A 15,531-nucleotide genomic window follows, 5' to 3' on the forward strand; every position below is an offset into this window, starting at 1 on the left:
CCCACCAAAATAAAACTTAAAACCTTGACTCAATTATTCAAAACCCAGGTTGTAACAAAGTGAAAGGATTAATTTCTATTAATTTCTCAGTCCCAGGTTAAAACAAACAAACAAACAAACAAAAAAACCCCAAACAGCAGTTTAAGAAATACTTACCCAAATCAAGATAGGAAAATTAAAGCCTGCATAGTTATCAGAATTGTTGTACTACACCAGGTTGCATACAATTACATCAGCTGGTTCTGTATACAATCTAGTATTGACTAGAACAAAGATTAGAATAGAAAAGCTGTAAGAAACAGGTTCCTAACTATAGAAACTGAATTTAAGGGTATGAAAAAATGAAAGTAAAATTTTGTTTTTATCTTTTTGATTAATACTAATTTCCAAACTTATAAACAATTTTTATAGATAAACAGAAGTTTTTCAAAATTGAACATTCCAAATTTGTAATTCTATTCAAACTTTCAGTATTCTTGGCCATGACATTAGGCAAATAAGAATCCCTCAAAGTAGAACAGCTATAAACATCCTGAGCATTTGGTCTATTGAAGAATCCCACGTGGGAAAACTAACTAGAGAGGAAAAAAAACTTCCCTTCACTCTGCTGTACAGTACTGAGGCTTCTTGTCATAGTTGTAGCTTAAATTTTACATATGCCACTGGCATATTTTAACACTATAGAAGTTTATGAATTCAGTGGGCATATCTATGACCAGCCTGTCCATTTCCTGTTCTAGGAGAGTTGTCTCTCCACTCTACAGTCTTGAGCAAAATGTCCATCTCCATAGCTTCCCAAAGGTTGCCTGTTGCTGAAACAGAACTCAGCTTCTTTCAGATACTGACTCTTCAAGGGAAATTACTTTTCTCATGTGTTTATTACTGTTAGCCACAATCCTCCTGTCATTTGGTTTTATCCATCGCTAGGTGATGGCCTGCACAGCCTGATGTCCGACTTCATAAATATGTGTGAGTTCACAGTGGTGATTTTGGTGGCTGTTTTGGTGGTTGAAGAATCAATTATTGCACTTAAAAGGCTATCTTATTAGATATGCCAAACCAGCTCCTACTCCGGCAACACCTGCAAAAGCCAGCAGCACATTTCTGATGCCGCCTTCTAGGTCCTCTACATGGAAGAACTCCACAAACCCATCCCAGCCTCTCTGTTTGACTATCCAGTCTCATTTTGACCTTACGAGAACATCTGTGATGCTTTCTGCTAGTGGTTCGATGCAGCTTTCTTGATTTATACCCTTCAAGTGTTTGGCCACAAAGGCACCAAAAGAAATGAGAGTCACAGTCCTGCCCGTTTGTTACTCCGTCACTGAAAACATGAACCATCACTCGAGACAAAGATTTGACATCATCTTCGTTTTTGATGTCCAGTTTCCGAAACATGCCTTGGAAAGCCGTCTCGTGGTTGCGCTGCACCCCATCCCCGACTCAGCGCAGGGTCTCCAACGCCTTCCGGCTGGTGGCCCCAGACCCGCCCAGGGGCTTCGCGTCCTTGGCGCCGGTTGCCTGGAGGTACTGAGAGATAATCTCCAGGGACTGCCGATATAACTCGTCCTCCTCCTCCTCTGCTGGGGGCGGCGTCGAGGGCAGCCAGCCGTCGGAGCCTGGACTGTTGTTACTGGCTTCTCCGACCAACAAAGGTAAAGGCCGAACGGCAGGCCGCTTCCCGAGAGGGTCTGGCTCGCACCCGTCCAGCTCCTCTTCGGGAGACATGATGGCGTCAGAGATCGGGGATTCCATCTCTTCAGCTATACCAAACCTTTTAAATTAAACTTTAAAACCTAAATTAAAATTTAAAACCTTTATCTCATTATTATTATGGTAGCTATTTTCATTGTTGCATATTTACTTTATCCATCTGAATTTATGATTTTATGGAGTTGTCACAGAACAGATACCATTTGGCAACTTGATTATTCCAATTAACATTATAATTATTTTTTGTCATTAAATAATATTAATAATTCCATTTTTAACGGTCTCTAAAGAATCTGCTCAGATGATGTAGGACTTTAACAATGAAGGGGTAGAGGATGGGGAAGAATCTCCCAGGCAGAGGGACTCCAGCTTGTATAAAAACTCAGAGATAAGTAAACACAGGACATATCTTTTTTAAAAAGTAGACTGGTGGGAGTGGGCAATGAAAGGAGGGGAGAAGGATGAAGAGGTTAACAAAAATTCTCCCAAGACCTTTGAGAGATGGAAAGACTTAAAGCTCTGGATTTCCTGTTCCTGGTTTTTATTTATTTATTTGGTGGGGGAGGTTGACAGAAGATTAAGGCATAATTCATCACTGTTTTCATGAATTGTAGAGAAAATCTCAGCCTTTGGAAAGCTGCTTTTAATTACTGAAGCTGCCTGCATTGATAACATATTACCAGTTTGTTTCCCCCTGTCCTTGAAAAAAGCCACACATCTTTGCCTGCAAGTTGCAACCTTTTCATTTCACTTTCAAAAATCAGTAAAGTTCTCTTATGAGTGAAAGAGGGAGAGAGTCCAGCTTTAGTGAAGAGCCCTGGCCTGCTTGAGGATAAAGACTCTGTTTTGATTAAGGAAAAGATGTTTCTTTTTTTTTTGGTCTCTTTTTTACTCATTTGAGTACTATCTGGAATTCTGTTAATACTACTTTTAGTGTCACAATTCTAAAATTACTAAAGAGTTTGGTCTCTAGTTGCAACATATATGGCCTTCTTCATTTGCAAAGATAATATCAGTGTGATCTCTGATGATGGATGTGATCAAAGAGAGCAGTGGGGACAATTTTTTAGCATAAACTTATAAAATGAAGTTATAAATGGTATTTCTTATTTAGTTTCCTGAAAGACTCTTAAATCAATATAGCTTTACATCATTTAACCACAGCATCTGAAGTAGTTCTCATTTTTGTGGTTGTGAAATGCAAGGATAAAGTTTAAAAGTTAAATGTGTCTGTGACTGTAAGTTATTACCCCTTGGAATTGTTTTCATTTAATGTTTGCTACATTTCTTCAGGAGACTTCTGGGGGATAGTTTCAGTAGAGGCTAATGTGGATGATTTTTAAGTCAGGAGATGGATTAACAGTAACAAATATGGATTAGCTTTTTTTAGAAGGGAATGATAATTTCTTCCCTCAATTAAGATCATGTACAAATCACAAACAATTGTCTGCACTTAGAAAAGATAAGATTATCAAATAACATTATTTTCTGAGGGCACCTTTGATTATAATTTACCACTTGAAAAAATTTGTATTTATTAAGTCATCCCTGAAAAGATATATGATTTTTAGAATCAGTCTTGGGAATTAGTACCTACTTAATTACTGAATAGAGTAGCCACTTTAATAGAGTAGCCACTTCCCAGTCAACTAGTATAGGAAAATTCAGTTGTAGGGCCAATAGAATATTTAATTGACGTAATTATTCAGTGACCTTCCAGAAAAAAATGGTAGTTCTGTAAATCTCTTCAGATTTTTGGAAATCAGTCCCCACAGAAAACAGAAATTTCAGTTTATGTTTTCCTCTCTGATTTTCAATTGCCTTTATTTCTGATACTTGAGGATTTCTCTTTTTACTTGTAAGATCGGCTGTGTATTTAATATTTGGTGATGGAGAAAAGTTATAAAATATCTAGTATCTCTAGTCAAGGATTTTTGTGTTATATGAATTTGTCATCTGAGTTTTATAGCTTAGAGGATATTTCTGTTATCATATTTATTCAATGGAACTTCCAGGAATGAGGGTGGTTCTGAGTATTTAGAAATGGATAAATAAATAACCTATGATATGTATATTATCCGCCACCCAGATTTCTCCTCAGAAAGGAATATGACCTACTACTTGCTGACGGGATAATTTTATTATGTTTTAGAATTTTTATACGGTTTTAAAAGGTTACTTTCTATTTACAGTTATTACAAAATATTGGCAACATTCCTTGTGGTGTACAATAAGTCCTTGAGCCTACCTTATACCCAGTGGTTTGCTACTCTGCCACTCTTATATTGCCCCTCCCAACCTCTCCCCACTGGAAACCACTAATTTGTTCTCTGTGTCTGAGCCTGCTTCTTTTTTGTTATATTCAGTGGTTTGTTGTATTTTTTCGATTCCACGTATAAGAGTATCATACAATATTTGTCTTTCTCTATATAACTTATTTCACTTAGCATAATGCCCTGCAAATCTATCCATGTTGTTGCAAATGGCAAAATTTCATTCTTTTTTGTGGCTGAGTAGTATACATTGTATGTATGTGTGTGTGTGTGTTTGTGTGTGTATCACATCTTTTTTATCTATTCATCTGGCTGATGGAGTAATTTTAGAATAGAACCAGTTGGGTTCCTCTCTGTTAGGCCACATTTGTTTCACATTTGTTGATCTTATAAATGCTACTGTGAAATCGTTGGCTTTATGTATGTCAGTGATAGTTTATCTAGGGCTTATATCTAATAGTGAAATTCCTGGGCTATTGATTTAGAGCTTTCAATAGATATTGCCAAATATCTCTTCAAAATTACTCTCACGAACAGTGTATTAGAGTTCTTGGTTGTGTTTGTACTGGCAGCACATACACTAGAGATCTCTCGTATCTGGTGAAATTGAGGATCTTTTCATGTTTATTGACCATTCTGTATGATTTCTTATATTATGTTGTTTAAATATCACTTTGTGGGTTTTAGAAGTTCTTGATATATTCCAGATGGGCTTGTGTGGTGGCTCAGTGGTAGAGTATCTGCCTGCAATGCAGAAGATGCAGGTTTGATCCCTGGGTCAATCTCCTGGAGAAGGAAATGGCAATCCACTCCACTAGTCTTACCTGGGAAATCCCATGCACAGAGGAGCCTGGTGGGCTCCAGTCCATGGGGTTGCAAAGAGTTAGACAGGACTTACCAACCGAACAACAATAATGTATCCTGGATAATCATAATTTGAACTTGGTATATATATTTTAGATATTTCTACCCTGTGTGTCCTGCCCGTGGTTTTTTCATTTTGCTCATGGCATCTCTTTTCACACAAAGGATACGTAATTTTAGTGTCAGAGCTAACAGCTCTTTCGATTAGAGTTTGTATTTTTTAAAATTCTTTCTTCAATGTCAGAAATTGACATTAAAATTAATTGGAAGAATTAAGAATCAATTTAAGATTCATTTAAGATTCTTAAAATATCTTAAGAATTTTTTAAAGTTTTCTTTTTCATTGTTAAAATTTGATGTGTCTGGAGTTTGTTTTTGTATGTAGTATAAAATAGTGATCAAATATTATTGTTTACTTCTTTACTCATTCTCACTCCTCTGTATGAATTTTAGAATCATTTGTTAAGATCTATGAAAGAATTTAAGGAGGGGAGCTGGAATTATATTGAATTTGTAATTTACTTTGGAGAAAATATATACTAATATTCAATATTTACTTCTATGAATATAGTGAATTTCTTCATTTATTTATATTTTCCTTATTTTCTTTATTTACAGATTTTATCCATAAAGGTCTTGACACTCTTTCTTTTGTTTCTCTGTATCTAACAGTTTTGCTTATTTGTGAATTTTTTAAATGTGCATTCTGTTTTATAGTATTTTTACCCACCTTTTTATTTTAAAAAATTTCAGATTTATGGGACAACAAAACAATAGTGTAATGAACACTTGATTACCCATCAGTCAGATCCAGAAATTGGCAACAGTTGGTTATTCCCTTTACTTCCATATATACACACATTCACTCATGTTCAACTTTTTATTTGCTGAGCCATTTAAGCATGAGTTGCAAACTTTATCTTACTTTATCCCAAAATACTTCAATATGTATTTCTTAAAAATAAGATATTCTTATATAAAACCTCATCATGCTATTATGATACCCAAGAATTTTAATGTTTTATACATTAAAATATCAATACATTATAGTTTTATTAAAAAATAGTTTATTGAATGGCATTTAAAAAATAATTTTACCTGTCTAAATAATTAGTACAAGTGATTATGAACTCTGAATTTTGTGTTATCCTGTACCTAGCAAAAATGATGAATCCATATAAGTTCCAGTAATTTGGTTTTGGATTTTCTTGCCAACAATGATAAATTTTTGCTCATTATAATAATTTGACTCTAGCTTCTTTGGGTTTTCTTTGTAGATAATCCAGTCATTACAAATAACAATACAATTTTTATTTTTCTCTATATACTTTTAGTCATTTTAATTCCTGAAAAAAGATTCTTCCAATTAATTTTAATATCCTGTTATTTTATTTGGTGTGTGTATATATATATATATATATATATATATATAAAGATATGTGTCTTAAGTAAGTTATGAATTACATGAAAATAAAATATAAATTTTTGTATTTTAGGAAAATTCCCGAATTGTGAGGGTAAAAGTTATAGCTGGAATAGGCCTTGCCAAAAAGGATATCTTGGGAGCTAGGTAAGTATAATAAGTTGGGATGTAATTTTAAAACTTAGTATTAATTAATTAATTTTTTCTAATTTTGGTTAGATTAAAAATTGAGTGATATTGTTAGTAAACTGTTATATGAAGTTGGTTGTTTCCAGTTGGTGGTTTACCAAATTCCTTGACATCTGAATTGCAGAATATGTGAAATTAGGCAAAGGTATAACTCAGAAAGGTAGTTAGAAAGTACATTAGTGAATTCTGTTTCTGGGAATTAGTAAAATTCTAATCCTTGAGCAGTTAACAACCATAAACTGTGAACGTATTACTGAAAGCAGCAACTTAAAGGCAGTGGAGTGTGAACAGAGCGGGTAGACTCTAGTGAAAGTCTAGTGAAGAGTCCCTGTTTGGAGGTGGGAGTTGCACTGAGTAAGTCTCAAATTTATGAATTAGTCTGAGGTCACATGGAATCAGAACATGGAAAAATTATAATATTCATGGCCTAGGAAATCAGAAGACTTAATCTGAAGAAAACATACAGTGGTGAGGATTCTGGAATGGAAAGAGCTGGAAAGGAGATTCCCAAACTATGTCTACTGTCATTTCTTGCTGACCCTGAATCACACATATGATAGCAGATTCCAGACAACTTAACTAAGGACAAAAGATCAGAACAGAGATCAAAGTTGCTGCCCAAGAAACAGAGCTTGTGGTTCTTGTCCAAGTAAGATAATTGATTACATGATAGAATTAAATAAAAACACAAATTCTTATCAAAGAGAAAATGCAGCATCCACAGTCTCTACAACTTAACATTTATAATGTCTAAGATAGAATCCAAAGCTATGTAATCTAGGAAAAAAAACAGGTAAATGGAACACAGTTTCAGAAGATGAAAAAAATATGCTCACGTAAGTAAAAAGATTGGAAATCTCAGGAATAAATTATTCTATGCTAAGTCACTTCAGTCGTGTCCGACTCTGTGCGACCCCATAGACGGCAGCCCACCAGGCTTCCCCATCCCTGGGATTCTCCAGGCAAGAACACTGGAGTGGGTTGCCATTGCCTTCTCCAATGAATGAAAGTGAAAAGTGAAAGTGAAGTCGCTCAGTCGTGTCCGACTCTTAGCGACCCCATGGATTGCAGCCTAACAGGCTCCTCCGTCCATGGGATTTTCCAAGCAAGAGTACTGGAGTGGGGTGCCATTGCCTTCTCCGAGGAATAAATTAGAAACCATAAAAAGTGAAAATTGTAAAACTGAAAATATAGTATATTAAATTAACATTCTTAGATGATGTTAACAGCAGAATGTAGATGAAGAGGAAGAATTAGTTAAACTTAGAGGTAGATCAATAGAAATTATTTCTCAGCAGGAGGTGAGAGAGAAACAGATTAAAAAAAAATTTAATGAACACAGAGAGAGCCTCAGGGACTTGTGAAATCATACCACACAGTCTAACATACATGTATTTGGAGTCCTAGAAATAGAGGAGAGAGAATGAGGCAAAACTCTGTTTTAAGAAATAATAGCCATATTTTTTCCAAATTTGATAAATAACACAAGTTTATAGTGTCAAAAAACACAGAGCAGGATAAATATTGAGAACATCATACTGAGGCACATAATAGTCATGCTATCGAAAGCCAAGGATAAAGGACTGACAAAGCACTCAGAGAATGACAAATTATATACAAGGGACCTATAATTTAATTGACTACTGACTTCTTACCAGAAACTACAGAGCCCAGATTTAAAAAAAATGGGACAATAGAATAACTGTCAACCTAGAATTCTCTACTATGTTCAGAGAAACTATTCTTTAGTATGATGACAAAATAACAACATTTTCAGATAAAAGAAAGCTTTGAAACTTTGTCATTAGCAGACCTGCACTCTAAAAAAAGCTAAAGGAAGCTCTCCCAGGGAAAGAGGATAGATAGCAGATGGAAACTCAGATCCTTACAAAGGAATATAGAACATCAGAAATGGTAAACATCTGGAAACATCTGAAAGACTTTTAGCTCTTTCCATCATAATTTTTTAAAAAGCATGCCTGGTTATATCACAGCTTATTTTTTATTACCTTATAGATGGAATACATGTAATGATTATTGTATAAAGGACAGGGATGGTATGCATTATGAACTTTTTAGTAGACTAATATATTATGTGTAAGTGGAATAAAAAGTAAGAGTGTATATTGCAATATGTAGAGGAACTACTAAAAACTAATGTAAAGAATTATAGATTAGAAAACAATCAAAATTTTAAAATGAGATTCTTGGAAAAAAAATACTTAAAGGCCAGGAAAAGAACACATGATCAAAAAAAGAGAGAGAGAGAGAAAGGAGAAAGAATAGAAAACCAGTAATAATTTGATACACTTAAATCTAACCATAGCAATTGCATTAAACATTAATGAACTAAGGTGAACATGAGGTAGAAGTTATTAGAATGGGCTGAAAAAGAAGACCCAACTAAATACTGTCTATAAATGATGCACTTAAAATACAAAGACACAGCTAAGATGAAAGAGAAAGGATGCATATGCCATACAAACAGTAAGCATATGAAGACTGAAGTGGAGTTTTGAATGTCTGATAAATGGATTTCAGCACATGGGATTTTTCTTATGAATATAAGATTTGTTCAAGTCAACCACTGTCATATTAATACAGTCCAGAAGAAAAAAATGCATGATCATTTCAGTAGGTGTAGAAAGTGCACTTGTCAATATTCAACATCCTTTTATGATAAAAAAAAAGAACTGTCAACAAACTAATAACAAGATGCAGAATTAGTTTAACATCTGAAAGTCAATCAATATAATATACCATATTACTAGAATAAAAGAAAAGCGATCATTTCAGTAAAAACAGAAAAAGCATCTGACATCATTGAGCACCCATTCATGATGGAAACTCTTAGCAAACTAGGGATAGATGGAAGTTGTAGATCTGATTAAGGTTTTCTGTGAGAAAGATAGTAGTTAACATTATGCACAGTGATGACAGTCTGAATGCTTTCTGCTTAAATTCATGAATAAGAAAGTTTGACTGCTTTCACATTCAGCTCAACATTGTGCTAGATGTCTTAGCTGTGTAATATGACTAGGAAAATAAAAGACAGACTGAAAAGGGAAAAACTTTTTATTTGCAGTCAGATCATGTACATAGAAAACCTTAAGGAATCTACAAAAGAAAAAGCTGCTAAAACTAAAATATAAGGCCACAAGATACAAAGTTGTGGTACAAAAATTAGTCATATTCTTATATCCTCTAAGGGGATGACAGAGGATGAGATGGTTGGATGGCATCACCGACTCGATGGACATGAGTTTGAGCAAGCTCCAGGAGCTGGTGATGGACAGGGAAGCCTGGCATGCTGCGGTCGCAAAGAGTTGGACACGACTGAGCGACTGAACTGAACTGATCAATCAGTTAATAATTGGAAAATGAATTTTTAAAATTAAAAACTTTGAAGAAATAACTTTAACAAAAGATTTGCAGGTACTGCACACTGAAAACTACAAAACATTGCTAACTAAGGGAAATTGAAGATCTAAATCAATGGATAAACATTGTCATATTCATGTACTGAAGATATATTATTGTTAGAGTTGTATTTCTCTCCAAATTGAATAGATTTGGCTCAATCCTAATAAAAATCTCGGCATTTTTTTTGAGAAACAGATGAACTGATTCCAATATTGTTATGAAAAGTCAAAGGACACAGAATAGCCAAAACAATTTTGAAAAAGAACATAGGCCACATAGGTGGAGAATTTATGCAACACAATTTCAAGATTTTCTATACAGACAATCAAGACAAAGCAGCATTGGCATAAAAGTAGCTATATTGTTCAGTGGTCTAGAATAAAGAGTGTAGAAATACACACGCGCCCCCCCACACACACATGCATACATGTGTGTGTGGTCAGTTGCTTTAAGCGTTAAGGTAATTCAAGAGAAAGGATAATCTTTTAAATGCATGATACTAGAACAGCTGGTTATAGGTGTGGAACAAAATGAAGCTCTGTCCTTATCACATATAATATAGAAAATTAATAAGAGCTAAAATTAATAAACTTCTAGCAGAAGACATAGGAGAAAATATTTGCTCTACTGAGTTACACAAAGATTTCTTGAATAAGACTAAAAAAATACGCACCATACAATTTTGAAAGAAAAATGTTGAAACAGACTTCATTAGAATTAAAAACTTCTGTTTGAAAGACACAGTTGAAAGTGAAAGTGATAGTCGCTTGGTCCTGTCCAACTGTTTGCGACCCTATGGACTGTAGCCCGCCGGGCTCCTCTCTCCATGGGATTCTCCAGGCAAGAATACTGGAAAGGGTAGCCATTTCCTTCTCCCGGGGATCTTCCCAACTCAGGATCAAACCTGGGTCTCCTGCATTGCAGGCAGATTCTTTACTGTCTGAACCACTGTGTTGATTGAAAGACACAGTTAAGAAAAGGAAAAGGCAAGCCACTGATTGGAGAAAATGTTTTCAAAACATGTATCTGACAAGCACCTTTAATTCACAACATATAAAAACTTATTATAAGTTAGTAATAATATGATAAAATGGCCAATTAAAAATGGGCAAAATTCTTGAACAGATATTATCCAGGTGGAAGTGTCTAGCTGGGTTGTGAGATCTGGAATATATATTTATATTTGCCATTTATGTTTTATATTTATATTTGTGAGTATACAGTTAATTGTTAAAACCATGGGTGAGATTTTGAAGGAAATATGTAGAGAAAATAAAAGAGAGAACCAGAAGGGTCTTGTGTCATGAAAGCTAAATGAGATGAGTTTCAAGGAGAAAATGGTCAGTAATATCAAACATACAGAGAGCCAGCAAAATAAGTGACTAGAAAGTGTCAATTGTTTTAGCAAGATTGGTGACTTTTCATGGAATGGGTCTGAAAGAAAGAGGTGGAAGCCAGATTATAGGGCTTTGAAGACCACTGGCTGTTGGGGAAATGAAGGAAGGGAGGTTGTAGGCTGTCGTGGTTATGAACAGGGTCTCTGGAGCCAGGTGCTTGAGCTTCAGTCCTTACTGTTCCGCTTCCTAACTGTGTCATCTGGGATGAGTTGACTTTTTTAAGTCAACTTAAAGTTGACTCTTTTTAAAAAATAATCTAACTTGCCTCATAGGTTGTTATAAGGATTCCAAAAGTTAATATATATATAAACCATTTATAACAGTGCCTGACACAGAGTAATTGCTGCATATGTGTTAGTTGTTATTTGTGTCATTATTATCACAGATTTTTCACTTGGGAACTTTGACTGAAACAGGAAGGAAGTCTAGTTTGCTTTGCTGGAAGCATGAAGGAGAGTCAGGGAGTAGAGGAGCTTAAATGACATTTATATGACTGGAAAAACCAAAGTCAAAATAGATGATGCAAGGTTCCAGAGAAGGTGGGAGGACACTGGACAAGGGTGATTGGGTGAAACACCTGAATCATTGAAGTTAGGGGTAGGATGGTCTCTGATAAACACCAGGATGTTGGGAGTATTGTGATGCCTTTGATTTTTGTCAATTAAAGAGATAAGGTTGTATGGGGGCTTCCCAAGTGGCGCTAGTGGTAAAGAACCCACCTGCCAATACAGGAGGCATGAGAGACATGGGTTCAATCCCTGGGTCAGGAAGATCCCCTGAAGGAGGGCATGATGATCCACTCCAGGATTCTTGCCTGGAAAATCCCTTGGACAGAGGAGCCTGGTGGGCTACAGTCCATAGAGTTGCAAAGAGTCGGACAGGACTGAAGGGACCTAGCAGCAGCAGTAGCACCAAGGTTGTATGCAGAAATGGGAGGAGGGAGTTGGTGGTGGAAAATAGTGAGTACTTGGGATCCCCAAGGGACATGAGAGAAATATGACCATGGAAAAGTAAAATGTCAAGTCTTTTGCTTTGCAAACCTGAATATCATCACAAGGTTTTCCTTCTCCATGTCTCTTTGTACAAGGGTTACCTGGCACACAATTATTTTGAGCTCACACACTTTGTCTTTATTTTGTAAGAAGAGTTTATACCTGTGAGATAACTTGAAACTCCCTTGAGGTCTTATAAAGCTATTCTTGAAAATCATTGAATTAACCTTCTTAACCCAGAAGAAGTCATGTAATAAAAAATTAAACAAAGTTTCCAAAAATATTAAGAGATTGGAAATCATTGAATTGTGATTAAAAGGTTTTCTTTCTAATTCTTTGTCTGTTTCTCTATCATGCCATTTCAGCTTTTTAGTTAGATACCACAATTACTATAATTACTTACCCCTGCCTAAGGAACCCTTACTTTTATGTGTAGAAAATAATTGTAGAAATTGTTAACAAGGAAAATTCTGTGATTTTTATAGTTTGAGAAACCTGAGTTTGGGAATAAATAACAATTAAATTTTAAAAAATTTTAACAGTGATCCTTATGTGCGAGTGACGTTGTATGACCCAATGAATGGAATTTTTACAAGTGTGCAAACAAAAACCATTAAAAAGGTTAGTATTTAAAAAATTTTAAGTATATGTGGTTTTATTTTTGTATAATGAAATATTGAAAAGTTAGTTATACTGTGTTTATTGTCTTTCAGACTTTGAATCCAAAATGGAATGAAGAAATATTATTCAGAGTAAGTATGCATTTTATTTCATTATAACAGCAAAGATTTTTTTCTCAATAGGTTAGAATGATAAGTTCTCACAATATTCTAAAATGTATCTTACAAGAATTTGTAAAAATTTAAGAGTTAAATCTGGGTATCCTCATGATGAGATGGCCTTGGGACCATTTAGTTTATTATGAAAAACATGTGTAAGATAATGAGATAAAGGATGATGTAAGCCTGAATTATCTTATTCTAATTTAATTCTGATGGAGAGACAGTCTTATTCCAATTTTGCAGATTTTTATGTTTTTCTTTAAAGATGATACAATATTTGTGTTTCTCTTAGTCATTTATTAAATACACTGATCCAAACAAGAGATGGTGAGAGCCTACCAACAAGTGGATACATTAAACATCCTTCATTCACATTCCTGCCTTCTTCCTCATCCCACTTCACTGTCCCGTAAGAACAAACTCCAGGCTCCCAAGAGGGCCCTCAAACTGACAGTGACACATGATGTAGATGGGAACAGTGATTCAAATAACTATAGATTGCTCATCAGAAACTGAAACAGTATAATTAAGGTTGTAAAGAAAAAAGAATGATCAACTCAGAATTCTGTATCTAATAAAAATATCCTTCAAGAATGACAGTGTATTAAGGTATTCGAAGCTGAGGAAAAATAAGAGAATTATACTTGGAAAACTAAATACTCTTTTTCTAAAACTAAAGCTAAATACTACTTCTTCTCTGGTAGAATAAGTAGACAAAAACATTCAGTAAAGATACAGAAATCCTGAACAACATTATCAAATCAGTTTTACTTAACTGACATTTATAGACCTACCCAACAACAGCAGAACACATGGTCTTTAAAATTGCACACGGAATATATACTGAGTAAGCTGGGCCAAACCCCAAACCTCAACAGTGTTAAAATAATTTAAATCGTGCTAAGTATGATCTCTGACTGTAATGGAATTAAAGTAGGAATTAGTAACACAAAAATATCTGAAAAATCCCCAAATATTCGGAAGTTAAACAACACACTTCTAAATAATACAGGAGTCAAACAAGAATTCTCAAAAATAATTAGAAAATATTTTAGTAGAATGTAATAAAAATACAGCATCAGTACGTCCCTGGTCCCCTGCAGGGGGTGTAGGTTTAATTCCTGGTGGGTAAACTAAGATCTCACATGCCACATGATGTGGCCAAAAAAAAAAAAAAAACACCAGCATCAAATGGATAAAGGAGATGTGGTATATATATACAAGGAATACTCATGAATACAGTGAATACTCAGCCATAAAAAAGAATGAAATAATGCCACTTGTAGCAACATAGATGGATGGACCTAGAGATTATGGTGGCTTAGAGGTTAAAGCGTCTGCCTCCAATGCGGGGAAACCCGGGTTCCATGCCTGGGTTGGGAAGATCCCCTGGAGAAGGAAATGGCAACCCATTCCAGTATTCTTGCCTGAAGAATCCCATGGACAGAGGAGCTTGGTAGGCTACAGTCCACGGGGTTGCAAAGAGTTGGACACGACTGAGTGACTTCACTTTCACTTTCAGAGATTATCAAGTTGTCATACTAAGTGAAGTAGTCAGAAAGAAAAGACAAACACCATATGATATCACTTCTATATGGCATCTAAAATATGATACAAATGAACTTATTTATGAAACAGAAGCAGACTCAAAGACATAGAAAACAAACTTATGGTTACCAATGGGGAAAGGGGGTGGGGAAGGGATAAATTAGGAGTTTGAGATTATCAGATACAAACAATATATATATAAAACAGATAAACAACAAGGTTCCACTGTGTAGCATGGAGAACTATATTTAGGAGATCCAACCGGTCCATTCTAAAGGAGATCAGTCCTGGGTGTTCATTGGAAGGACTGATGCTAAAGCTGAAACTCCAATACTTTGGCCACCTCATATGAAGAGTTGACTCACTGGAAAAGACCCTGATGCTGGGAGGGATTGGGGGTAGGAGGAGAAGGGGACGACAGAGGATGAGATGGCTGGATGGCATCACTGACTCGATGGACATGAGTTTGGGTGAACTCCGGGAGTTGGTGATGGACAGGGAGGCCTGGCGTGCTGCGATTCATGGGGTCGCAGAGTCAGACACGACTGAGCAACTGAACTGAACTGAATAAATTTTATTGGAAGAAAATATGAAAAAGGATATATATATATATATATATATGTTTACGTGTGTATGTATAACTGAATCACTTTGTTATACACCAGAAGCTAACACAATACTGTAAATCAGCTATTCTTCAGTAAAGCAAAACCCAACAACATCAAGGTTTGTAGGATGCAGCTACAACACTGCTTAGAGAGAAATATATAGCATTAAATTATATTGAAAAAGAAGAAAGGTCTTGAACAATTAAGGTTCTACCTGAAGAAACTAGAAAGTAGCATCATTATAGAACCAACAGACTCTAAATGGATAAGTAAGGGATGTTATGAATATTTCTGTGCTTGTAAGCTCAATAACTTAGAT

At 35.2% G+C, this 15,531-nt stretch overlaps 1 protein-coding gene and 1 pseudogene across 1 annotated transcript in view; one reads left to right on the forward strand and one right to left on the reverse strand.

The window, feature by feature from the left end:
• Positions 1 to 15,531, forward strand: part of NEDD4 (NEDD4 E3 ubiquitin protein ligase) — a 142,190-nt gene that overhangs the window by 13,776 nt on the left and 112,883 nt on the right. Inside the window, exons 2-4 of the mRNA XM_061431208.1 lie at positions 6,347 to 6,420; positions 12,817 to 12,895; positions 12,988 to 13,026. Of these exons, the coding sequence (XP_061287192.1) occupies positions 6,347 to 6,420; positions 12,817 to 12,895; positions 12,988 to 13,026 (192 nt within the window). The remainder of the gene's footprint in view (positions 1 to 6,346; positions 6,421 to 12,816; positions 12,896 to 12,987; positions 13,027 to 15,531) is intronic.
• Positions 1,036 to 4,621, reverse strand: LOC133255468 (induced myeloid leukemia cell differentiation protein Mcl-1 homolog; annotated as a pseudogene).

The sequence above is a fragment of the Bos javanicus genome, chromosome 10 (genome assembly GCF_032452875.1).
Source record: "Bos javanicus breed banteng chromosome 10, ARS-OSU_banteng_1.0, whole genome shotgun sequence".
Classification (NCBI taxonomy): domain Eukaryota; kingdom Metazoa; phylum Chordata; class Mammalia; order Artiodactyla; family Bovidae; genus Bos; species Bos javanicus.